Source organism: Prionailurus viverrinus, chromosome A1, assembly GCF_022837055.1.
Source record: "Prionailurus viverrinus isolate Anna chromosome A1, UM_Priviv_1.0, whole genome shotgun sequence".
NCBI lineage: Eukaryota > Metazoa > Chordata > Mammalia > Carnivora > Felidae > Prionailurus > Prionailurus viverrinus.
The window spans coordinates 118,538,522-118,566,339 of record NC_062561.1 but is presented as its reverse complement, the minus strand read 5'-3'; the positions used below and the strand labels follow the sequence as shown (position 1 = coordinate 118,566,339).

General features: G+C 38.8%; 1 protein-coding gene across 1 annotated transcript in view; it reads right to left on the bottom strand.

Annotated features, from left to right (window-relative positions):
• Nucleotides 1-10,026: 10,026 nt before the first annotated feature.
• NDFIP1 (Nedd4 family interacting protein 1) overlaps nucleotides 10,027-27,818 on the bottom strand; it is a 56,822-nt gene continuing 39,030 nt past the window's right edge. Inside the window, exons 4-8 of the mRNA XM_047858651.1 lie at nucleotides 25,383-25,470; nucleotides 24,380-24,504; nucleotides 22,372-22,438; nucleotides 19,382-19,487; nucleotides 10,027-11,152 (exon numbers count right to left, since the gene is read on the bottom strand). Of these exons, the coding sequence (XP_047714607.1) occupies nucleotides 19,384-19,487; nucleotides 22,372-22,438; nucleotides 24,380-24,504; nucleotides 25,383-25,470 (384 nt within the window). The 3' untranslated portion in view covers nucleotides 10,027-11,152; nucleotides 19,382-19,383. The remainder of the gene's footprint in view (nucleotides 11,153-19,381; nucleotides 19,488-22,371; nucleotides 22,439-24,379; nucleotides 24,505-25,382; nucleotides 25,471-27,818) is intronic.

The window sequence follows — 27,818 nt, the reverse complement described above, 5'->3', positions numbered from 1 at the left end:
TAGTAGAAAGGAGAATTAGAGGTTGGCTTAAAAACCACTATCCTTGGGGCACCTGGGTGGCTCAGTCAGTTGAGCATCGACTCTTGATTTTATCTCAGGTTATGATCTCCTGGTTCATGGGATCAAGCCCCAGGTCAGTCTCTGCACTAACAGAGTGGAGCCTGCTTGGAATTCTCTCTCTCCCTCTCTTTTTGCCCCTCCCCTGCTCATATACACATGTTAGCACTCTCTCTCAAAATAAATAGACTTAAAAAACACACACACGATAAAACACTATCATTTAGGATTCATTAGAACTCGCTGAAAAGTAGGAAAAGGCAAGAGAATCTCCAGGACAGCAAAAAGACTAAAAAATTTTAATGCCTGACATACGCAGAATGGCGTAATAAGCGACCTCATCTCAGTAGACTGTACTAGGCTAGGACTACACTATGTTAAAGTGATAAACTTACAAAAACCAGGCTGAAAAAGAACAGTTAATTTGGGGGGGGGGGGTAGAGGAGTAGAGGTGACTTTTAGACTTGTTGGCTAATTTTTGCAAAACTTTTTTTTTTAAGTCTATTTTGAGAGAGAGAAAGCGCAAGTATACGCGAACAGGGCAGGGGCAGAGACAGAATTTCAACCAAGCTCACACCGTCAGCGCAGAGCCTGAAGCAGGGCTCGATCTCATGAACCGTGAGATCATGACCTGAGCCAAGATCAAGAGTCGAACACTTAACTGACTGAGCGGCCCAGGTGCCCCCAAATCAGGGTATTTTTGGAGACCCCTGTAAGATCAAGAGAGAAAAAAAAAACTATGATGGTCCAACAGTTTCAGGCCAAGTGAGAGAGGAGTTGGGGTGTTCATGTAGGACAGTGGTTTTCCAGCCTTTTCTTTCAGCTGGAGAATCTTTCATAAACAAAATCTTATTGATACCCCAACTATGAAGCAGATAAAATAGTGCTTTTATTCAACTCATTTATATGTTCAATTTTAATTCTCCCTCCACTGAAGACTGTAAATAAGAACACAGGTATCTACACCGGTTGAATACACATTTGAGTAAAGGCATTTTATTCTATTTCTTAAGGATTAAAGATATTTTTAGAAGATAAAATCCCAATTAGAAGCTTGCAGGATCCCAGCGTTTCCTGGAAGGTAGTTCAGAAACATCAACAGGATTCTGCAGATTGGGGCTAGCCAACTGTCAGGTGCTTTCCATAGGGACCTCGAGCTCACCACACATTCCTGTGGAAGTCACTTCTGTTCCTGTAAAGCAAGGAAGAACATGGTGCAGAGGACACCTCGATGTCTTCTACCTAAAGACAAACCAAACTCACACAGAAGGGACATGGAGAGGTGAGCACAAGGATCCTGTGACCAGGGCCATATCTGTGAGAAGCTCCCCAGATCCCAAATAAAAGGAGAAGACAGGTTGTACGTGGGCAGGCCTGGGTTTGACAGGGCGGAGTGAGGGAGGCACACACACACAGGCCAGAAGCAACCACCCTGGGAGGGGGGCTCAGGAAGGAAAACAAAGCATATGACTTTGTTGTTGGCTGGAGCAGTGCAATGGTCAGGAAGGCAGGGAGTAACGAGGCTGACGTGGCCAAGGCAAGATGCAGAGAAAAGGAGGGGAAAGGTGGCTATGGAGAAAATGGCCCTATCTATGGTCATACAAAAGAGATGTGTAGGAATTTAGGACCGGAAAAGGCCAAGAGAAGTAGTCATCTAAGAAGTACTGGAAAGCATGTTGGGGGAGGTGCAGGGAAGCAGGCAAAGAAGATATGTGAAGAGTGGGGAAAGTAGCAAAGAATTTAAGGCAAGTGCAGAAAGAAACAAGGAGGATAAGAGGTTCAAAGGACGCTTTGAAGACCGAAATCTACACAAAGATAGTGTATGGGAAATCTTGAAATACAAATGGCCAAAGAAAAAAGGAGGCCAGAATCTCAGCCTGTAGAACTCAGGAAAGGAAATGAGAATCAGAGTTTATTGGATTTATAGAGTGTTTTGATGTGACTGAGTGTTGAAAGATTATTTGCCAGGAGGAGGGAGGTTTTTGTTGCTTGGTGGTAAAGAACGCTCAATAATCCCTTTTATGGTAATCTGTGAGGATCAAATGAACATGTACACAAATATAAGGTCCTCCATAAACACAAGATGGTATTACCAGAAAAGCAAGGGTAAGTCATAGTCTCATTTGGGCAGCAGGAATTTAGGAGGAAAAGAGTGGTCTGATTTATCAGGGATGGGCTAATGACAGCCTTTAGGAAAGAAAGAATGAGGAAAGGCAGAACTTATGGAAGCCACGTGGTCCTGAGAAGGAAATGAATGCCCTTGGTTTGAATTATAGGTTTGGGTTTTTAACGTTCCGTCCTTGGACCCAGTGCTGTAGCTGGCTGGAGAGCTGCAAAGAGCTATCTTCTATGTGCTGGGCACTTTACCTACATTATCCTATTTAGAACTAAAAACAGGCCTGTGAGAAAATATTCTGGAACACAGGTTAGGAAAACAAAGCTTGGCTAAGGCAAGCGAATGACCTAGGTTGCACAGCTAGGAAATGGGGAGTGAGGGCTCAAGTCCCAGCTCAGTGCACTCAGGCCTGCACCTCCCTTTGCAGCTGGTTTTCCAGGTCCCAGACTCACAGCACCCTGAGATGCACCCTCCTCCAACCTTGTTGGCTCTTCGGGCAGCTGTGGCTTCCCCAGGTGGCAATAATCTCTCTTTCCTTGAAGGGTATTTGGTTTTATGAAGATCTTTAGTGCCCTTCTGGTGAAAACGAAATTTGAGGCAGGTAACGTATAAACAGATTCTCCCACTGCTATGTGAGTAAGGCAGAGAAAATTATGGTGTTATTAAGATTCCTGGACAGGAGCCACTGTCTTGTGTCCTGCCCAGCCCTCACCGTTGGCCAGAACCTCCTTGCAACCAGGGGCTCTCTTCTACAAAGCTTGCATGTGCTATAGCCATTGCAAGGTCATACACATCATAATCAGCTCGTAAATATTTATCAAATAAAGGCCTAAAACATCTGTATCCAAGAAGTCAGAGGACTTCAGCTATGCAAGATGACTAAGTCCTAGCCATCTACTATATAGCGTAGTGCCCAGAGTTAACAGCCCTGTATTGTGCATTTAAAATTTTGCTAAGAAGGTAGATCTTGGGGTGCCTGGGTAGCTCAGTCAGTTGAGTCTGATGCTTGGGTTTGGCCCACGTCATGATCTTGTGGCTTCGTGGGTTTGAGCCCCACATCAGGCTCTGCGCTGGCAGTGCAGAGCCTGCTTGGGATTCTCTCTCTCTTCCTCCCCAACTCGTGCTCTCTCTCAAAATAAATAAGTAAACTTAAAAAAAAATTTTTTTTTAAAAGGGAGATCTTTTTTGTAATCACCAAAAAATTAAAAAAGAAAGAAAATAGATGGTGATAAAGCAAGAAGAAACTTTTGAAGGTGTTGGATGTTTATGGCATAGATTGACTTATCTCCAAACTCACATTGTCTACATTAAATAAATATATATAGCTTTTTGTATGTCAGTCATATCTCAGTTAAGTGATTTAAAACAAAAAAGCCAAGGCACAAGGATTTATAATACATAAAAGTAGAACTTTGTTTTCCAAAGTAGTTTTATCAGTTTGGACACAGGAGATCATCTAAACTTCACCCATAAGTCTTTCCGAAGGGAATAAAGCCCTGTAGATGGAGGTAAAGCCGAGGCCACTTGGAATGTGAAGATGTGGGGCAGGTGTCTTGGCTTCTCTTCAGCTGTGTGATGTCACCCAAAGCAGTGTTCCACAAGGCCGGCTTGGATAAACTTATGACCTCTGCTTGGCCCTGTGTTCCTAAAAATTTTATGGGAAGGTCACTAATAAACTAAGTGTGTAAATGCTTCACCATCTAGTTAAAAAATAATAGCCTAACCGCTACTGGGACTGACTTACACTACGTATTTTCTGCAGAACACATTTATTTACCTTTCCTTCTAAGAAAATACACCTGGCAATAAATCAAGGGCAGTAAAAGTATCCATGGCTTGCCATTAAAACTTGATATGTTTTCATGACAATTTTTAGTATACTGTTTTTGGATGGATCAGGTATTATTTGAAAATAAGTACCCAATGAGGAAATGATTGGAGACTGGCACCAAGATAAAAACACAATCATTTGTCCTCAGTGTCTGTACGCAGATTAAATTCTCTGACACTTCAATTATATCTCCTGCTGAAAGATCAGATTGCACTTAAAAATGGTCAATATACTTCTACCAATGAGTCACTTGTATAAAAATGCCGCTATGCAACACAGTTGTCTTTTTTTTTTTTAATTTAAACTACTGTCTAGTGAATTCAGTTCATCATACTCTTACAAAAAGGCTGCAGTGAGGGGGAAGAGAGTCTATGGAATTTCAGGGACTTTTTTCTTTCTTTTTTGAAAAGAAAACCTCTCAAGAGGGTATCCAACCACTTCTTGGAGACATAATCATATGTAAAGAAAAGTGACCCGAATAAAGGAGGAATTAAAAAAAAAAAAATCCTTAGTCACTCTCTAAGTTTATTCTTCAATTTAGGCCAATCCTTTTTTATAGGAGGCTCCTAGCAATTAGCTGGCAATTTTATCCTGTGAGTCTAAAGGATTAAAGCAGGAGCAAAGAACAAAAGGAACCGATTTGCTACCCTCTTCTATCAGTCCTTTCTTAACAAGTCAGACTTCATTTCCTCTAGGGCCCTCCTTACCCACCTAATCTGCTTTCTTTCTTCCTCCCATAGTCCCTTAGGGGAAGGATTCGTAAAGGTAACATTTGCTAATGCCACCTAAACAAAATTCCCTCAGAATATACAAAGGTTTGAAAAATGGCTTCAGAAACTTGAGGTAGCTTTTTGTTTTCTCATTTTGGAATTCTGAGCAAAGTTTAACTTATTTGATCCTAAAACCTATGTAGTAGTAGGTAATATGCCTCCCAAGTTAGGTTTACCAGAAGTTTAGACACACTCTTCTCCCTCTTGCAGACTATCTAGGACACTGTTCCCATTAAAAATAAGCATGGCCTTGAGAACAGCAGATGTGACATCTGTCCAACTTACTACTCCATCTGTCACTGACATAGGCCACATACAAACCTCTAGAGCTCTTGGGGATTTTAAGGGGCCCGCTAATCCATTCCTTTTCCTTTACCCTTAAACCATTTCAAACAGACAACAATCTACTCTATTTTAAGGACATCCGAGGAAGAGTCCACAATCATTCTTAGCCAAATTAATTTTAGCAATTAATTTCTCTATGGCTTTCCCAGTTGTTCTGCAAACATACTCCTTCCCACAGTCCTGCTATAAAACAGAGGAAAGTACTGTAGCCATGAGCTTTGAGAAGACCTACAGACCTATTTTGAAGACAAAATAATTCTGATCTTACCCAGCAAACAATGCCCTGAAAATATTCTAATGAAAAATTAACTCTTACTTTTAAGTGTAGGTAGGTACACAGCTCTACAAATTTCTTCTATTCAACCTTCTATGGAAAGTGAAGGCTCCAGATGAGTACTTACCCACCATGATCCTTATTTGGAAGCTCTATGGCACTGCTTGCTGCAGGAACCAAGTCTGACTATTTATAATTCTACAAGATCGATGTTAGAGAAACAAAGTTTTGTTTCAATACTAAATCTAGGAAACTGCTAAATCACAGATGGGCTTGCGCCAAAAATGGGTGGGAGACCTACCTACAGATTAAACCCCATTTCACACATATAGCCTCAGGGAAAACATACAGAACAACCCCTAAAAAAGGTTTTTCTCATATACATGACGATATGTACACAGATCCAGAGTTTGAGAGTCACTGAGTCAAACCTAGAAAAACATGGACTGCTAATTTTGCTTCTTTCGGCCACCAATATCCACTTTTTTAAAAACTACATGCTACCAAATGATGCTCGTAATAAAAGGGTTGGTAAAAATACTGATCCAAGAAATCAAGTGGCTCACTTACTAATAATCTGAAATTCCAATTAAAATATGAACTGGAAAGAAATCATCAATGTAAAAATCGCTCAAGTTGATCATCAGAGAAGAAATGAACATGCCCAAATAACCAGAATGACATCTGAACTCAGTGACTGCCAAATATAGCCTGTGAAATGTCCCATCAAAATAAAGATGTGAAATCAGTAAGCAGATGGCAAAATTCTTTCTAAAACCTCACATAAGGGGACATTTAAGGCATTTCTAACTGTTGTGCAAAAGAGAAGAAGGAGGTTTCATCAAGTGTAACTCTAGCCAAGTTATGATAATAGGTTGCTTCAATCCTCTACTTGGCTCAGGAAGTAAGTGGCTTAAATGGGGGAAGCAGCTCTCAGTAGGGGACATGGATGCAAACCCTAACTCTGCAAGGTGGAAAATCACTGCAGCTCTGGATGAATTTCAGAGAAGAATCAGGCTGTTTCATAGTCAGAGGGCAGCCCGTGCTTAGTTGTACAGTTTAGCTGATAATGCTTTGTGTCAAGAAATCACCTTTTCTATTTGAGATTTGTCTTAGGTTTCTGACCCATTTTCTTGTTTCCCAGGCTTTCTCTACCACTCTTGAAACTCCCAGACAACTAATGAACAAGGACTACTGTCTTCTCAGAGCCTCAGCATTAATCTTTGTAAGACTTAAAGGACACCACTTTGGTGTCTATAAACCTGCAATCACACATGGAGGGGGAAGTTTGTAAAACATTTCATTTCCCATATAAATGGTAAAAACTAATCACTTTTAGAACAGGAAGAACAACATACAAAGCAGGATTGGGAGAGGTCTGTTTCACACAAATGCATCTCAGTTTCTGACTTGGATGAAACTGGCAAAATGCAAGAGAATTCCCTATATTTCATATATTCTCTATTCAGGTTTAAGAGATTTGCCTTTCAGTTTACATCTTAGTAATTCACCAACTGAACTTAAGAGTTAAAACTCTCACCATCAGAAAACAATGCTTTTTGGTGACGAAAGACTTTTAAGTAAAAACAGGGTTTAAACCAAAACTTGAGTGATATATTCTACAAGTTTCAAATTCTAAAAATAACAGGAGGACTGGAAGGATCAAAATGCCATGCATTAGTTGGATTACTTTGAATTTAGAGACAGGGACACTGTCCTCAGGAGATCAACTCTCCATTCACAGATTTCCCATAAGAATAGGTCTTTCTATAAGGCCATCAAGCTGTAGGTGATACAATGAACTGAGTTATAAAATAGCCTCTTTTCAGATTAGAGATGATACAAAATCAGTTTCTCTAACTCTTTTCTTCCCGAAAACCTTTTACTCTCAACCTAAACCTATTTTGCCCTCCAGGAATTCCTGGTGTATTTCTTTGAGATATTCTCCACTTTAGTAGCAGAGCCTACAGAAAACCATGATTACTACGAGGCTATCTCTCAAAGAACACTTTTTCTCTCTTTGTGGGCACTCTAAATGACTACAACCATACACATATACAAAGGTATACAGGTACACGCAAAAGCAAGAGTACTTCAATATTGGTTTAACAAACACTCTCGCTCAATTCGCCTCATGTACCTTATAGACTACAAGTAGTATTTAGGCATTAAAAATATGCAAAACACAATTTTAAGAATGCACCAACCATCCATAGGAGCTTATCTGCATTTTGTTACGCCTCTCATCATTTCTTAAATCAAAGCCTAAAAATGTGAAAATCTAAATAGCTGAAAACAATAGCAGATTCTGAAAATTATTAAACTGCATCTTACAACTTACCTGTATCCATCACTGAGATTTCACCAAGAACCAGATGCAGGTAGGCCACAGGGTCCACAGCTTCCTGTTCATAAGATATTCCCGCACATTTTACAAGAACGTACATCTCTACGTCCAGCCTTGGCATGTCTGAAGTTAAAATTTGATTATTGGGATATAATGGAATCAGGGCCAAGTGCTTTTCCAGTATCTACCACATTAACCTTCAAGGTCGGACACAGAGAAGAGGTGGTAGGGTTGGATTCAAAACTAAAGAACACTCCATTTGTGGGGTACATTTCTGTTGATTCTGACCTCAGAATCTTGCCACCTCGGCAACCACTTAAACTGAATTTTTACTTCTCCTGGCCCCGAAACTCCCTTTCAGTAGTTATTTCTTCCTTTAAATATAAACAATTTATGGCTAAGTAAAGTATATTCTAGTAGAAGAATATAGTGAAGGTCAAAAGAAGTTTCCTATGTACCACGAATGACTCGTGGCGGGCCAGAGCCCAAGTCATACATAAGGAGAAAACGAACAAACAAAAAATTTTAAGTATTATCATTTACTTCCTTAAAAATCTTGTTTTCTTTAAAACTGTAAACAAAATTGACCCCAACAGTAAAGATATTCACTCATAATTTTTTAACAAGTAGATTTTAATAACTTTTTATTCCCACACAAAGCAATCTAATTTTCTGAAAAAAGAAACTGCTACACAGAATCCTTTAAACATAGTTTGTATAATTCCAAATGAACAGAAGTAAGAGGCATGAGGGACCTCTGTGGTCATAGGTAAGCCCTAGTTGTCCCTTAGTTCGGGATCAAGGGCAGTTTATTCCATCACCTTAGCCAAATAAATGGTTCCTCAGTATCCCCTTTCAAATAGTTTATATGAAAGGGTTATTCTTAATAATGAAACTACCGAAGGGAGACAGAAAAGAATGAGAGAGAAAAACGAAAACAGTACAGTATAAATATTTCTATCCTAATAGTTAAGGACTCTAGGTATCAAATGGTACCAACTTGACAAGTCTGAAAAGACCTTAATATTTAGAACATTTAAAAGAAAAAGGAGAAATCATCCTTCTCAGTACTTTGAAAGCATGTCAAACTATAGATTTACATGTGACAAAGTCTTAAGGACCACCAAATATGTAGAAATAGAAATTCCAAATATTTTAGTCCTTTGAATATACAAAACCAAATAAGGCACAAGGACCTAAAGATTAAACACAAAGTGAGTTTATAATGTTCCAGTTTATGTGGTTTAGAGACCTTCTATTTTGTCCTGTAAGATAATTTCAATAGTTCTCTCTTGCATGTGTCCCGATTTATTATGATTGTTGGAGATATATTCATTCTTAAACTTAGAACACGATATAGGCTATAAAATTTTCCAAATTATATTGTTGGCATAAGCTAATTCAAAATGTAAAAATCTTCAAAGAGATTCAAAGAGACTTTCATTAAAACCCCCTGCTTATCTACTGCAAAATATAACTTTTGAACAAGAATATATAACTATTACAAATAACAAACAAGTTGGAATGATCATTGAAATGTCCATCCAGGAGGCCCTCAATTCTCCTATTTAGCTCTCAAACAACCTACACTTCTATGCATTACATATTGACACCCCTAAACAGACTTCTGAGGCTGATCCCAGATATTTGCATGCAGGAGATAAAAGAACATTTGCAGCTGCCATACACGCTGGTGATCTGTGAGTTACATGACCATCTTGCTGCATGCTGCATTTGTTCTTTATATTTTATTTAGTAAGTGGAAGAAGAGGGGGGACACATCAAATGGCTGACATTGTAAGAACCATGGGACTTTAAATTTAACACAACTGAGACAAGAATAGAAACGGAGGAATGAGGAGTCTTTCGCCTCAGCTGGGTTCTCATAGGGCTTAAACTAGTGGATAGTGCTCAAATGAGAAAAAGAACAAAGGCAAGAAACATGCAGAAAATATTGGAAATAAACTATCTAGAATTAGGTCTAAAAAATGAAGCATAATTGGGAGTTCTGGAGTGATTTAAGATCTCTACAACTCCTCTGTATTTAGTCCATTATCTTTTGCAGAACCAATTTTCACATATATCTTTAGGAATGTACTGAGAATAACAGAAGGGAACTTTTTGTGCTGAAAAAAAAAGAAAAAGAAAAAAATTGGCTCCAAACCAATTTTTTTTTAATTTAATGAATGATTCTGCATGAATCTGTATGAATAAAGATTAGAAAAAAATTGCCTTGGCAATGAACAAATGCAAACCAAGAAATTAAACACTAATCTACAGCAGAAGTTGCTACACAAGAGACGTTTATTAATGTTCTGTTGTATTTACAGTTTTAACATAGCAAACCAAGGTGAATTACCACTTGGCAGAAAGCACATCATTCTACATTTATAACTCATCGGTTTCTGCTAACACATTATAAAAGCAAGTAGTACTACAGTATGTTAGGGATCATCTCAAAAGTTCCAAACTAATTCTTTCTTTGCTCCTTAGTATCTAATACCCTCCCTACTCCAGCCCCTGGCCTAATCATCAGGAGACAAAAAAGAAAGAAAGGAAAGAAAGAAAGGAAAGAAAGAAAGAAAGAAAGAAAGAAAGAAAGAAAGAAAGAAAGAAAGAAAAGAAAGAGAAAGAAAGAAAGAGTAGGACTCTTAATAATAAAGTATCAACTGTATTTTAGTAATTAAGCTGCAATTGTCCTTGTCCTTTTTATTTTATAGTGACAACACCTTTACAATTTCTTAGGTACATAACACAGAACAATAAGGTACTGCAAAATTTAGAATACAGACTATAAAAAATTAATGCTTATTATTCACCAATTAAGAACTTAACTTAATCCTGACGACACCTTAAATGCATTTTGCACTATGATTTTGCTTCCAGGTGTTCACAGTACAACTGAATAAATTTCTAGATTAATTTTAACAGCAAGTATGGATTATGCGTAGAAATGCAGTCATAACAAAAATCTGAACTTTTGAGAAAATCCCTTTTAAAATGGCCAGCATTATACATATCTTACACTAAAATACTTAATTCCAAGTTCATTTTGAGATGGAGGATGAATAAAGCAAGATTGCCCCCTACTGACTACAGGGACAAGGCTCATGCTATTTAAAATAACTACAAACAATAGATAAGGCATTATTAATACATCACATACTTGATTGCGAGAGCTTTTTCAAACATTAACCACTAATGATTCAAAGTTTATGGAATTTTGCATTAACTATTAAAATTTTACACCTAGGAACAAATAAAGAGAAATGATCTTTTTCAACAGTACTTTATTTTTTTAAAGCAGGTGATTATTCCTCTGTGTTCTGCATCTTGATTCACTTCCTGCAGGTGTTCTCTTGCTTCTTGAGAGAGAATTCATAAACGCAGGAAGGCCTTTGCCAGAAAACATCTGCCAGAGAAGGATATTGAATATTGAAACTCTAGTTAGCTTGTTATTTTGGCCAAGAGAAGGATGTAGTCACAAAAGAAGGCAGGATGTTTGCAGACACAAGTAGATTTTAACATAGCTTTAAGATTACTATACACTGACATCATACTATTCAATAAACATTAACATTTCAGTTCTTAAAGTTACCAAGGACTCTAGAACTAGGAAGAACTTGAATGCTTTCTCTAAAGCCCACGAAGCCAGGGATCGATCTGTCTCTCCAAACGTCCTAACAACATAATGAAATGCAAGTAACACTTCCTTCATCCTGCACTTAACCTCCACAGCAATGACTGAAACTTGGGGACTAAGAGACGGTAGAATCCAAGTGCACAGGTAATTTTCCTAATACACCTGAAGCTCCTGTTTACCCTGCCAATTCTGCCAGATCTCACACAAGGAAGATTTCCACAAAGGACGCCAATGATGTCATGCTGTACTTAGAGCACCGCAAAGTTAAAGAATAACTGTAAACTCACAGGTATCACAGATACTTCTTTCAATCAATCAGACAAAAAAGTTAATGTATTGTGGGGCATATATTTCTGAAAAAATTTGATAAAGAAACTAATTTTTTAAATGTTTATTTATTTTTGAGAGAGAGAGAGAGACATAGCGTGAGCCGGGGAGGGACAAAGAGAGAGGGAGACACAGAATCCGAAGCAGGCTCCAAGGTTCTGAGCTGTCAGCACAGAGCCCGAGACGGGCTCGAACTCATGAACACAAGATCATGATCTGAGCTGAATGAAGTCAGACACTTAATGGACAGAACCACCCAGGAACCCCAAAAAACTGATTTTTAAAAAGGAATATACATGACTGAAATAAACACTCTCAAAACAATGCCCATATACTGCATATTATTTTTAAGTTTATTTGAGAGGGAGAACAAGAGGGAGAGCACGGGGGGAAGGACAGAGATGGGGGGAGAGAGAGAATCCCAAGTAGGCTCTGGGCTGTTAACACAGAGCCTGACTCAGGGCTCTTGACCTGAGCCGAAATCAAGAGTCAGATGTTTAACTGACTGAGCCACCCACATGCCCCATATATTCTGTATTTTAAATGCAGTTTTCATACAATACTTTGAGGCATTTCTGTTTTGGCATAATTAATCATTTTGGTTTTCATGGAATTAACAGGAAAACGTACAAGTGACTCCCTATATTAATGCAAAAAAACACACAACAACACTGAAGACATACACACTACTTCATAAATATTTGAGAAACAACTGTGTGGTATCATGCACCAAGGGAGAGTTGGATGGGCTCATATGGAGACCCTTAGCTTACTTTTCTACCTGTCCAGGTTACTGTAAAAGGTAGAATTAGCCCTTTCTTTTCTATCTTTTCTGATTAGACTACTGCCTAAACCTTTAAAAGGCTGACAAAATGCAGAGAAGCTACAACAGAGGAAATCAATATATGGTTTAAAAAAAAAATTTTTTTTTCAACGTTTACTTATTTTTGGGACAGAGAGAGACAGAGCATGAACGGGGGAGGGGCAGAGAGAGAGGGAGACACAGAATCGGAAACAGGCTCCAGGCTCCGAGCCATCAGCCCAGAGCCCGACGCGGGGCTCGAACTCATGGACCGCGAGATCGTGACCTGGCTGAAGTCGGACGATTAACCGACTGCGCCACCCAGGGGCCCCAATATATGGTTTTTTAAACTGTTCATATTTTTCCAAATTCCAAATTCAGTTGGTATTCAAGTAAACCAGTAATAGTGACACAAGAACAACTTTTCTTTAGATTGAGAGACCTCAGAATGTACAGTGACAAAGACATGAGAACATAAGGAACTCTAAAAACCAAGCAGAAGCAAAAAGTGTATCAGGAGGCCTATGTCAAGTGGAGGTTTTTGCAATGAGGCTAGACTTACTACAATTTTAAGTAACTTCACCTTTATTAATTTCCATTAACAGATGAAAAATGATGTAAGAGTTCTTATTCATTAAAACACTAGAATTTGTTGGGGCGCCTGGGTGGCGCAGTCGGTTAAGCGTCCGACTTCAGCCAGGTCACGATCTCGCGGTCCGTGAGTTCGAGCCCCGCGTCGGGCTCTGGGCTGATGGCTCGGAGCCTGGAGCCTGTTTCCGATTCTGTGTCTCCCTCTCTCTCTGCCCTTCCCCCGTTCATGCTCTGTCTCTCTCTGTCCCAAAAATAAATAAACGTTGAAAAAAAATTAAAAAAAAAAAAAAAAAAACACTAGAATTTGCAAGAACATATGATATAGTCCAGGTAACGATCTGACCACTTGCCTTAGATCATGCTGCTTCCACAGAGGTTGATTAGATCCCTCAAAGTCAGAACCACCCAACAAACAATAAAATTCCACTAAGAGAGTCTAGATAGGTTAATAGTGGGTGATCTCAATCACTATACAGGCTCCAAATGAAAATTATTACTGCTCCCTTAAACCTGGAGGCCTGTCCAGACAGACTTGACTCACAAGATGTCACAAAAACAATGGTGGAACACAACTGGAAGACAGAAGGCTGTTAGGGACTCTGGACATCATTACTAAACTGTAGATCGGATCACTTCAGAAACAAAAGGAACCATCAGCCTACAGATCATTTAAAATTTTTTTTTTCCAACGTTTATTTATTTTTGAGACAGAGAGAGACAGAGCATGAACGGGGGAGGGGCAGAGAGAGAGAGGGAGACACAGAATCGGAAACAGGCTCCAGGCTCTGAGCCATCAGCCCAGAGCCCGACGCGGGGCTCGAACTCACAGACCGCGAGATTGTGACCTTCAGCCTACAGATCATTTAATCTCAAGAGGAAAACCACCATTTGTTCTTGAATGTTATGTGAACTTTTTTTAGCAAAAATTCCACTGGGGTGCCTGGGTGGCTCAGTCGGTTAAGTGTCTGACTTTGGCTCAGGTCATGATCTCACGGTTCCTGGGTTCAGGCCCTGCATCGGGCTCTGCGCCGACAGCTCAGAGCCGGGAGCCTGCTTCGGATTCTGTGTCTCCCTGTCTCTCTGGCCCTCCCCTGCTCACGCACTGTCTCTCTCTCTCTCAAAGATAAAATAAAAATATTAAAATTTTTTTTTAATTCCACTGAAAACAGTTCTACTGTCTTGCTACTTGACGACATAGTCCAACAAATCTAACTTTAACTTGGGGTGAACTTCCTTTAATAAATTAAGAGAAGCATTAAGGAGGAGGGAGAAGATTATAGAAAGGGAAACATCAGAGAAAAGGAAAAATAGCATCATATGGGGGGAAATTTTACATATCTGGTAACTAATAGGTACAGGTCACAGGAATCATTATCTAATTGTAAAGCATCCTATCTCATTAATGCCAGGGCTTACAAACTTTTCCCTCCTATTTTAATTTTTTTTTAACGTTTATTCATTTTTTGACAGAGAGAGACAGAGTATGAACGGGGGGAGGGTCAGAGAGAGACGGAGACACAGAATCCAAAACGGGCTCCAGGCTCTGAACTGACAGCACAGAGCCCGACACAGGGCTCGAACTCACGGACCGCGAGATCATGACCTGAGCCGAAGTCGGATGTTTCACCGACGGAGCCACCCAGGTGCCCCTCCCTCCTATTTTATATGTGGTTAAAATAACAATTTAAAATCTTTTGGGCTTCACAGGCACAAGTGCTTCTGGAGCAGCGTCTGATACCAGTTCGCTGTGCTACCACATTCCAACTACTGCAGCTAAACCCTCAGTTCCTTGGCAGCATCAGAGGAAGTGGTACTCCATAAAAATTTATTTTCCAGTAAAATGGTAAATAAGAAAAAGTATGAACACGACATTTTTGACCATTTCAGATAAAGAGGTTTCTGAAAGGTATCTGTTTCTGTGGAAACAATACAGAAGGAATGTTCTGTTTTTCTGCTTCCTCACAGTCACTCACTTCTTGAGGCCACCGAGCCTACATTTAGCAGTTCCTTCTGGCTTTTCTTGCTGTGGGGCAGGAGACCAGATTTCCTTTTTAAGCTTAAATGAGCTCCAAAAGGGAACCTGAGAGCTGCCCCTGTGATAGCAGTACATGAGCCTCACTGTTCGGCTTTTGAAACATCTACTTTGGCTGATTAGAAAGAGGCCTTTTGGGGTCATTTCAAGGTTTGTTTGTGTGTCCTGTATTTTGGGTCACCTGAACAGAAAAGTCACTATTCTTGTACCCTTTTCCAGTAAAATGGCAGACCTTAGAACAGCATGGGAATTAAGTTATTTTTCTGTTATGGCAAAGCTATTTTAAAAAGTACCTACCTGTGTCTTTCTGGCAAAAAGTAAGCCTACAGCTAGCTTTTAACTAGTGACATATATATATCAAAGAAAGTTAAGAAGTCTCAGTGAAAGAAAATAAAATCTTCACATCTTACATGATGGTTTGCTAGCACAACTTCAAACTAAATTAAATTTCCTCTCAACTGGAGAAACATTCTACATTTGGATCTAGATGAACAGTTCTTATCCCTGTCAATGGACAAAGGAAATTCAGTCCCATGGGATATTATGGCTTTTCAGATTCACTCTGGGGATACTGACAATTAGTAAGGAAGTCATTAGAATTCTAAATGCGGCTCTAAGCCTCCAAACCCCTAATTTAGAGCTCTGAATCCTCTGGGCATGTCAGAAATGATTTCAAATCAACTAGACTAGCAAAGTCAGATAGAAAAGAAAAGAAACTTAAGATGCCCTTCACCGGGAGATGCTCTAAGTTTCTGACAACTCCTAAAGCACAATAAGGCTTCTGACCCCAAAATACAGAGAATCGCAGGGGCCTAGAATGTCCCTTCACAATTCCATCAGCATTAGTACTAAGGACTGCCTACTGCAAATCATAATCCCATACTTTGTTTTACATTTAGAATACTCCTATAAAACACTTCAGACAGTTTTAAAAATCCAAACAAAACAATACCAATTTTTATGAACAAAAGCCACTCAATACAGTCTCTAACAATACAGGAAAACTAAGAAGTTCAGGCTTTCTTCCGAACCTGGCTGTTACTGGTTATATGTGTTAGAAACAAGATGAGGAAGGTGTGCAATCCCCTAATGAACATTGAAATTTCCTTCTAACTGAAGAATGAAGAGAATAGAAGTGTGATCTTGGTTCATTCAGAAATTCAAAGCTACCATTTGCCTAGACCTATAGAATCTATTATTTTTTTTTTTTAATTTTTTTTTCAACGTTTTTTATTTATTTTTGAGACAGAGAGAGACAGAGCATGAACGGGGGAGGGGCAGAGAGAGAGGGAGACACAGGATCGGAAACAGGCTCCAGGCTCTGAGCCATCAGCCCAGAGCCTGACGCGGGGCTCGAACTCACGGACCGCGAGATCGTGACCTGGCTGAAGTCGGACGCTTAACCGACTGCGCCACCCAGGCGCCCCTAGAATCTATTATTTTTTAAAAAAGAGAAATAAGGGGGTACCTGTCTGGCTCAGTCAGTTGAACATGCAACTCTTGACTTCAGGGTTATAAATCTGAACCCCACATTGGAAACAGAGATCACTTTAAAAGAATTAAAAGGGGAAGAGACAGAGAGAGAGAAAGAAGTCTGTCCCCTCAGGATATATGGGCATCAATGAATTAAGGGAAATCTATGGGTGATTTGGGCACCCTTTGTAAGGAGAACCATGGCAACACAAAAGAATTAACTTTTGAATCTTTGGCAAGTAAGAGTTAAATGTGAGGCTTAGAAATAGTTACCAATTATATGGATATGGATATGGATATGGATATGGATATGGATATGGATATGGATATGAATATGGATAGGAAAGAAAAAAGAGGACAATAGTAACTTCATAAAACTACACAGAACATCTGATAAGTCTCTTAAAGTTAGGATGTCCTAGACACAAAAACACATTAGGGCATTAGGCCAGCAGTGTCAACGTCCATCCGAGTCCAGACTTTGTAACCTAATTCAAATTCAGGATATGCCACATACTTTTAAACATGCAATAAAACCTACTTCAAATGTTTTATTTCTTTAAAAAAAAAAAAAGAAAAAAAAATCAGCACATGTGGCACTCTTAAGGAACAAAGTTTTCTTTCAAATCAAAGTACATACTGCCTTGAAGAAATTTACTTTAACCAATACAAGCCTAAGTTCTTTGCATGCTTTAACTTTTGTAAGAAATGCCTTAGGAATATACTCTACCACGCAGGTATCTGACCTCATCTATCACTGTAACTTTCTGTTATTTACATAAATACATTTAATTATACATATGAAATGCTTAATGCAATTTGTCATATTCAAGAAATTCTCATATTATTCTGTTTCTTAAAAACTTTTACCTTTTAGAAGATTTTGTTTTGAAGTAATCTCTACACCCAACACGGGGCTCAAAACCACGACCCCAAGATCAGGAGGGGCATGCTCTCCTGACTGAGTCAACCAGGAATCCCTGTTGCTTAAAAAGTTTTAATGCTGGGGCACCTGGGTGGCTCAGTCAGTTGAGCGTCCGACTTCGGCTCAGGTCATGATCTCACAGCTCGTGAGTTCGAGCCCCACGTCAGGCTCTGTGCTGACAGCTCAGAGCCTGGAGCCTACTTCTGCTTCTGTGTCTCCCTCTCTCTCTGCCCCTAACCCACTCGCATTCTGTCTCTGTATCTGTCAAAAATAAATAACCATTAAAAAAAAAAAAAGTTTTAACGCTGTCTCACATCACCTGGCAAATTAATTATGGTGGGTCGTTTCTTTTCTAGACGCACACATCCTGATACCATCATGAATCTTCAACACGGAGAACTCCACTCTTAGCATCTGATTACTTTTGTTAACTATGACTACCCACAGCAAATAGAGAACAAATTAATGTTCACAAAGGGTTAGCTTGCATTGAACCAACATGTCCCTGGACTTTAAGGGCTGCTCTATGCATTCTACTGTTCCACTGCAAATGGGCTTAGTGCTCAAGATATTTGAAACCATTGTCTCAAGCTGGCTTTGCCAGCCTTGACCTTCAACACTCCTTTATGCTATAATCAAACTGCTGTCCCTTGAGCAAGCTTCATACTTCCTTGCCTCTATTACACTCTTCACTCTGCTTTAGCTGATTCTGAAATCTACCCCACCCTATCCAATTTCTGCGTATCACTCAAGATGGATGTCAACTGGTACACCCTTTAAAACAAAGCCTTGTCTGATCTTCAGGGGGTGCCTGGCTAGCCCCGTTGGAAGAGCATGTGACTCTTGATCTCAGGGTTGTGAGTTCAAGCCCCATGTTGGGTGTAGAGATTACTTTAAAATAAAATCTTTAAAAACAAAAAACACACAAAAAAGCCCCAAAGCCTTGTCTGATCTTCAACTAACCTCACCCCTAGGGTGGTTCGAGATTCCTCTCCACAACCCACCCATCCCAAACTTAAAGGAACAAAGTGAAGTCCAAGAAGTCCTATTAGATCTTGTTACCAGAGAGGACTCTCTCTGGTATACTCTTTCCCAAGATTCCATAGCTCTTCCTTTTTGCAGCTAAAGATGGAAGATGGAGCTAAGCTCTGGAGAAAACCCCATAGGAATCAAAGAGGAGCCTTAGCAGGGCTTAGTCCTCCTCTTCTAGGCAGAGATAAAGGTCCATTCCCCTTCCTTTCCTTGGGTTTGACCCTCCTTACCACCAGAGTGGTAATGTCAGGGTGTGAACGTGAAGAAGGGCACCAGGAAAGTCTCCTGACTAATTTTAAGAGATGGAAGCCTTACTGGGCTTATTGTAAGTAGCCTAGGCAAAAGGAGTTCCTCATGTAGACAATGGTTTCTTCCCATTGGAGCTCTGGGGTTTGGGGGACCTATGTAATTATAGCCAAGTGATTAGGCCTAAAAGGCTCCTTCTCAATGCTATCCTCTGGAGCTGGTACAATAAGCAGTGGCTTCAGGATTCAGGATTCAAAGATCCTGGACCCCGTAGTTACAGCCAAATATCTTAGCTTCCCAAAGACTATGAAGACCCCTGCCTCTTCTATACTGTCAGAACATGAGATAATGTTTTCTCCTATGGTAGTTTTTCCAACTTGCCCATTTCAACAGCTTTTAATGAAAACACGCCTTAACTAAACTAGAAACTGCCAAAAAGGCAAGGACTATGGCTTCCTTACCTTCTCTATATTTCCAACTACAGGGGGCATACTCTACTCTGATCGTGGAGAAAAATTGGCAATGTATCACATGATTATACTGGGACTAGAATAACGCTTTGTGTAATACCTTTAATAAATAAAGAGAACTCTGGTCCTAGGGAGATTTGAGAACGTTTCTGGCATCTTCCGAACTTTTGCATAATTGATAAATCCTCTGAGAAACAGGAGAAAACCTGATTTAAAAAAGAAAAATCAAGAATGAATTTATAATTTCTGTATTAAGTACACCCTCCCCACAGAAATATCCCTATTGATAGCACTATTTCATCATTTTTCTGCTAAAAGTTATCAAAACATGAGCAATTTCCAAAGGATTTCCATACAAAATTTTCCATTTCTCATTGAGAAGACATAATCTTGAGAGCCCAAATGAAAGTCTTTTTGCACATTCAGAATCTAATTGGTCTAAAAGGCAAATAAAAAATAAGATAGAGGTAAACCTCTATTATTTGATAACCTCACTGAAAGGCATTATGAAAACCTACCTTCTGGGTTCCAAAACAGTATTTCAAGATAATTAAGCCCCCCAAAAAAGACAGGTTATAAAATATTTTTCTCAAGAAAAAAAAAAAAACAAAAAAAAACAAAAAAAACCCCATCCCTCTTGTCAAAGTTTGTTTTTTTTTTTTTCCTGTCAACTGTACATATGCTGTCCACTAGGTGTCAGGATCCCCTTAACCTATTACAGCAATTCTTTTTATATTTTGTTTCATTTTGTTTTTGTTTTTACAGCAATTCTTACATTCTCAACTCTAAATTTAATTTCTCTATTCTTAAAAATATATATACAAGTAGGGTTCACTCTGCCCTTTATTTACCAGGCACTGAAGGAGTGAGGCTGATTTTGTAAGTCTACACCAAAAGCTATTTACATTCAGTTTTCACCTCTTGTAACAACCAACCCCCTCCTCCCCCGGGAAGGGGGTATGCCCCCTCTAATGACAGCTCACTCTCTTCTGACCTTCCTCCTTCAGAGCTCTTCCCTGAGTCTTAAGAGACATTTTAAAAACACCTTTATGGTGATATAATTCACATACCATAAGCTTCACTCATTTAATGTATACCATTCACTGGCTTTATTTAATTTTAGTAGAAATATAAAGCTGTACACCCAAAACTATTATCTTAACTTGAGAACATTTTTATGACCCCTAAAAAATCTGTACCCATTCAGCAAGCACTCCTCATTCCCATTCTGTTTGGCAGCAAAAGTAGTAAGTGACTAGAGAGCAGGGGTTACCCCATCACGTGCTGGGTTGTGGAATCCTGGTGAAACGAGTGGTTAATATGGAGTGGATGCCTACAACTCAGCTCCAGTCAAAGGGTGGGGGCCAGGTGGAAATATAGGCCTGTTTTGCTAGATATTCCAATTTTTAAGAAAAGTAAAAAAATTGAGACGTTTTATATGGAAACTCTTGATTTGTAAGTGACGGCAACTAATTTTTAAAAAACCTCTGAAAATAACTGTAGAACAAATTATAACTACAGGCTAGATGTAGCTCATGGAGTGCCAGCTTGAGAGCTCTGTGTAGACTTGTTCCTAGCAAAACAACAAACAAAATAACAAAACACCCAAGAATTGGTTCTCTCTGCTAAACATTGGATCCAAATGCACAAGTTATATCCTAAGTGTCACTGTTTTTTCGCTTACTAGTAAGCAGTAAGATAAACAGAATGACTAATTGCAAGTATGGTAAATTCTTCTCCCAAGAAACTTTAATAAAGGAAGGAAATCAGTTCATTAAGTTTCTATAAATTATCTATGTTGTCAACAATCAACCTAAAAATACGTATTTAATGCCTCTCCTTTGGTCCATTCAGGACTTGTCTGAATTTAGGCTTGGGGGATAAAGGAAAGTCACCCTTTTTCGTAAAGATACATTTTCAAGAATAAGCAAGCCAAGAAACTATTCCTCCAAAGTAACTCTTCTATGGGTCATTTTTATTATTAAGCGCCTTAAGATTAAGGGGGGGGGGGGGTTATGATTTATCTTTCCTTAGAATTCCAAAGACTATTAGTAGAATAGATGATGCTACTGGGGAAGTGGGGGATGGTGTGATATAAGATTTGTATTTTCTAAGTAAAATTTAGGTTCACCAATGCATGGTCTATCACCTTGGGCAAAGCAGGTAGGTCCTGAATATATTAAGCACCTGTTGGGCATGGGTGCTACACTGTGCTAACTAGACCCATTAGTAGCGTTGCCACCAAGGATCTTGATTAAGGAGGTAACAAGGCAGCCCAAAACAGGAGACAGGAGAAAGCGATATCATAGAAGTGGGCGAGGCAATTATACTATCTTCAACAGGATGACCCTGCTATGGTTCTATAGAAATGACAACAGTGATGGTGGTCAGTTATTGTATCATAAATATTTTCTTCACAAAGAAAGAAGCCAAAACTATTCACCCCACTGTTCATTTCTTTGCTTTAAAATGTCTTAGAAGAAAAAATTTTTAAATACAGAGTAAAAAAAGATAATCTTAAAATGAACAACCTGAAATGCCTAGCATATTATATTCTTTTAATTGCAAAATCATTCTTATTCTCACCAGTACTGAACTAAAGAGTTCTAGAAACCCAATAATGATTCTTCCAGAAGTTATGTCTAGTAAGACTATACATTTTGTTTCTTGCTGACAGATCTGACTGAAGATTGGCCACATACATGCCTGAGTAGTTAGTTCAATTTGTTACAATATACCTATAAATAATTTGGGGTTAAGTTTGTGAACCCTTTTGTCATGAATAGTCTCAAGGGGAAAAATACTCACAAACTATAAAGTCATATTACCATGCCCCACTGGTCACATGGGAAACCTGAGAAGTATATACGAATGGGTTAGGAAAAACCTACCACTGAGAGACCTTTTATTAACCTGCTTGTTACTCTAATGGTAACAACAACCTAGCCTTTAAGAAATGTTTTAAAAATTATACTTACTATTGGTAATACATTACTGTATCATAAGCAAGATAAGGGTTTACTAAAAGCAATTTTACTTCTAAAATTAAAAATATCTTTTCTCTCCTTTGTCTACGTTAAAAGCACTTACCTAAAACCAGGAACACCCACCAGAGCCAGTACTGACCATCAAAATATCCAGGGAAATAGGTGGAAAACTGAAAAATAAAGCAAACAATTTTATAGTAGCTTAGCAAATACAATTTCACGTTTCAACTTAAGGGCACACAAAACACAAGACTTTTGCATACTAATGCTATCATTTAGCTCCTGCAATTTTTTTAAATGAAAATATTTTATGTATTACTGACCTGAAATGGTTATGACATATGCAGAGACGTTTCCTTTCATGGAAAGGCAATCTTGAGATATGATTTTGTCTTATAGACTCCTTGTTTTGCAGTGCTCAAATGTGTTTATTTTTGAAAAGGTTTTTTGTTTTGTTTTGTTTTGTTTTTGCCCACGTAATATTCATCCTTCTAGAAATACGTTTTGATGACCCTTTGACTTTGCTTACCCAGTGACAGAACCAATTATTTTGTTCCTATTCTTCCAGGTATGCCTTCACTTTGCAAGCTTTATCATGTACAACACAATAATTCGATTCCTTTGCCAAATAATGGCACATTCTGGCCAATGGGAATTGAGGGCTGCTAAGGTCTTCTTGCATGTGGAGAGAAAAGCAAGAGAAGAAACAGTTGTCTTTCTTCTGCTGAGCACTGCTGTGCTTCTGCTGTGATGCCTTGAAACTGCTATGGGCGTTTTCACCCTGAGGGAGGAGCAGCTGTACTAACATGCTGAGCAGAAGCGGCAACTGTCCCTAATGATGTCAATAATACGCTGATTTAACTATCCCCCACGTCAGGGCTTGTTTTCATGGGAAATAAATGTGCTCCACGGTTTTCTAAGCCATGTTGAACCCGTTTTCTGTTACAGACCAGGCCATCCTGATACAAGTTGATTCACTCAATTCAGTTTTAAAATTTAGTCAGCTCTGAAAATTTTAGTTACAAAAAAGATTGGTAACTAATTTTATCTCTGTTTTCTACCGGGGGCTTCAGTGTCCAAGAATTTAACACAGTCTCAGTGTTAAAATATAGCATTTTATCTCCTAATAGAATAACAATTTAAGACAGAAGGAACGAGAAACCTCTTTAGGACTCAGGCTCTTAACCTGAAGGCTTGTCTCAGATGAATATATATTAGCCGTCTGGGGGAAAAGTCCTTAACTTTTACCAGACTCTCAAAGGAACTTGCAATCCTAAAAATGTTAACAACTGGTTAAAATAAATAAATTTGGAAAACTCCACCTGTCAGTCAACACCCATTAATTAGTTTATAATGCCAATTTATGATGGATACATTGATTTTTATCTATAAAAGCAATAAACTTATATGAAATCGCAGTATACTTTAAGAGACTAGATTTTTTTTTAAGTATAAATTACTTCAACAATTGTGACTACCTGATAACTCCCAGATCACTGATGATTTCTCTCTAATATACTGTAGAGATAAAGTCCCCTAATGGAGTAGCACTTGTTAAACAGTTTCAGCTCCCAGACATTTTGGTATAACCACTGATGCTACTGATAAACAACCCTGGAGGGGAGGGAGGAAGAGAGCTCTGAAGAGAGGGAAGAAGGGGGGAGAAACAAAGTGAAAGAAAGAGGGAAGAAGAAAGATAAACTAAAACTTTAGTAGAATTATTGAGAGGGTGAGAGGAATGCCTATTTTTAATGAGACACCAAAGAAGTGTTATCTTTCTTTTTGTCATAAAAACAACTAATTTCAGAACAAACACACATATTATCCTATTATAAACATTAAAAGCAGAGAAAGCAACTTGTGAACAACCTGTAAGATAGATACCTTGGGGCCACCAATATTCACTAGATTTAAGTATAAGACTTGCATGCATGAACCAACTGCAAATGATTTAGTTTCAACTTCATGAAGCCAGAATAAAGACAAACCTAAAATCATTTTAAATGTAGAGATAACGCTAAGCAACAACACATGAAAAAAAAAATCAAATATTCAAACTTATTCCACTTCTTGTTTCTCAAAGGGTCTATCTTTTCTGGTATACAACTTACCCTGACAATCAGGATCCACTTAATTAGAGAGAGACCAAATCCTGAAATGGCCCCATACCTTCCTGCAGCTGAGGTGGTCAGACAAAAAGACAGGAAAAATCCAATCCAGTTAAAGAGGAATGCCACTGTAAAGGCAGAGAAGAAAAAAAAACATGTCAAACATGTCCTGTTATTATGGTAAGAGTGCCTTCTACACTTGCCTTTGCTTAAATGGTTTTTCCAAGGATAAAAGCCCAGCCCATCAACCATAACACTTCCCTTACCTCCTACATCGATTCTGTCTTCCTCCCAAAAGCAAACAAGAAAACATATCTATTGCTATTCACTTTCAAAAATGCCTTAACATTCACCTAACTGTATACTTATGACTTGTGCCCTTTTATGTGTTACACCTCAGTAAATAAAATAATCTGATTCAAGTTATTCATCGTCCTACTTCTATGAATCTTGACAGCTACATAGCATCGCCTCTAAAAGCACTGCATTTCCTTTATATCTAATCTTTTTAATACCGCAAATTTAAAAAATGGTTGCTCACTTCTAAGTGACACTCAGGAACAGATAAATGCAAAATAACATCAAGGAGGGGAAAAAAAATTCGGCTGACTTTGATCTGTCAGAAAATAGAAGCTTGCAAAAAAAAAAAAAAAAGGCAAAATCAATCAGACTAAGGTCTTCAATTCCTACTCTACAGTTCAGGTCTGAGTAGGAGCAATGCCAAGGATCCTGGCAGACCTAAAAGATGAGGCTTACTTATTAGCTCATGTAAAAATACAGCATCCCCATAACTACTTCAGTTATATTTTCTATAGACATAAGAGAAGACAAACAGAAGGAATATTAAGAAAAATGTATACTAAGTTCTGAACATCTCAATAAGAGGCATCAAATGCATACAATATATTAAAATATTAGTTCAACTAGTCATTTTAATTCAGTCAAGATACGGCCATACTTCAAAGCACTCTGGTTGGTGAGAGGTGGTCCTACTATATGTACTTACTGAAAAAAGTTAACATGAAAATCCCATCATTTCCTATCCTCAGTTGGTCAGCATCATCAAAGTCATCCCGACCCACAAAGTCTTCATCCTAAATGACAAGAGAAAGGTAAAATCAAGATGAATTATTTGTAGGCAAATGAAAAGCATCAAGAAAAATAAGGAAAGGAATAAAGTGAGTACCAAGGAGAAAATTTACCACTTTGGCTCAATTCAAAATGATGAGCATTAAGGTTCAGTATGTGTTAAAAATTTCATTTTGTCTTTTAAGTAAAAGATACAATTAGAGAACAAGCAAATCTTTCTTCTACCTCTATAGTTTTCTAAATGAACTGTTCATTTTATAACCCAAGTTCTTTAAGAATACACTTCAAAAATTATAAAGTTCAAAGAGAAGTATTCACCCAAATATATGTAAAGAAAAAAAAACATATTTGGCTTAAATTTGCCTTACATTCTAGAATCAGTAACTCAGGGCCTGCTGAGGGCCCAGATATTAGTAATCCAGGACCTAATTAAGAAGTTCAAATTTTTATAAGACATGGGAGAAAAAGAATAGCAAGATCACACATGAAGAGGCTGTGGGGCTGCCCAGTGCTCAACTTTACAACCATTTTGTTCACATTAGCATAAAGGTCTGAAACAACCTCACTTCCAAGCTTATTGGCAGAGAGGATCCTTTCCATCGTAACTTGAAAACATATTACTCCAAGTCTAGGAGGAACAGGACCCTGACCACCATTAACCATGTGGCCCACCTTTTCAACTGATGTACGTTATGTGTTGAAATACTGAAACACATATGAATATACACTTAAAAGTAAAAGCCAGATTTGTACACAGTCCAATGAAGGTTCCTCAAATGCACAAAAGGAAAAAAAGGGAAAAAAAACCCTTTAGGGACAATCCAAACTCACCCTACACAGACAGAAAGGAGGCTGGGAAATCCATAACAAGCTAGCATTCACCTGGGGAGGGTGTACTGGAGAAATGGAAAAGTAAGGGGCAGCTTCCATTTCAAAGTTAACACACTTCGTCTCCTGTCACAAATTTTTACAAGAGGGTCACCTGGATGCTTGGTCGGTTAAGTGTCTAACTTTGGCTCAGGTCATGATCTCACAATTCATGGGTTTGAGCCCTGAATTGGGCTCTGTGCTGACAGCACTGGAACATGCTTGGAATTCTCCCTCTCCCTCTCTCTGCCCCTCGCTCAAAAAAAAGTGCTTTCTCTCTCAAAATAAACAAATTTGCTTGGAATTCTCCCTCTCCCTCTCTCTGTCCCTCGCTCAAAAAAAAGTGCTTTCTCTCTCAAAATAAACAAATTTGCTTGGAATTCTCCCTCTCCCTCTCTCTGTCCCTCGCTCAAAAAAAAGTGCTTTCTCTCTCAAAATAAACAAATTTGCTTGGAATTCTCCCTCTCCCTGCCCCTCGCTCAAAAAAAAGTGCTTTCTCTCTCAAAATAAACAAACTGTTAAAAAAAAAAAAGGAGGGGCACCTGTGTGGCTCAGCCGGTTAAGCATCTGACTTTGGCTCAGGTCATGATCTTGCTGTTTGTGAGTTCGAGTTCTGCATCAGGTGAGCGTGAGTCCTGCTTTGGGTGAGCTCAAGCCTTGCTTCAAGTAAACCCTGCTTCTCTCTCTCTGCCTCTCGCTCACTTGCACCCTCTCTCTCTCTCAAAAGAGGGAGGCAGGGAGGGAGGGAGGGAGGGAGGAAGGAAGGAAGGAAGGAAGGAAGGAAGGAAGGAAGAAATTTTTACAAGACTGTGTTTGTTTTGTTTTTTTAAAATACTAAGTACCCAGTTTCTGACTTCATATTAGGAAAAATAAGGCCTTGCCTAATTAGAAACTAATTGGGTTTTTTTTTTTTTGCATAAATACTCAAAGATATACTACAGAAAGACAGGGAAGTAATTTCTAGTAATGCTGCAGGTGCCTTCTTTAAAAAAAAAAAAAGTTTATTTATTTACTTTTGAGACAGAGCACATGCGCAAGCCGCAGAGGGGCAGATGGAGAGGGAAAGAGAATCTGCACTGTACGCGCAGAACCTGACTCAGGGCTCGAACTCATTGTGAGAACATGACCTGAGCCTAAATCAAGAGTTTGATGCTTAGCCAACTGAGCCACCCAGGTGCTCCTTGTAGGTGCCTTCTAACTGTTCTTCCTGTCCTTGGTATCTGTACTATCATTCCTCCTACAAATTGCTGCTGGGTTAATGTTTCTAAAACACCATACTTGTCTTATCATATCCCTGCTCAAAAACTTTCACAAAGATTCTTGTGACCCACACATAAGCCTACATGCCTCAACCTAGCATTCAAAACATTCTACAGCCTATAGTCTGGTCACAAACTCTTTGCTCAAGCAAAATCAAGTACTACATTCATAGACCCTTTCCCACACCGGCTAAATTCATGTCTGCTTTCTGGACTTTTCCTTTTGG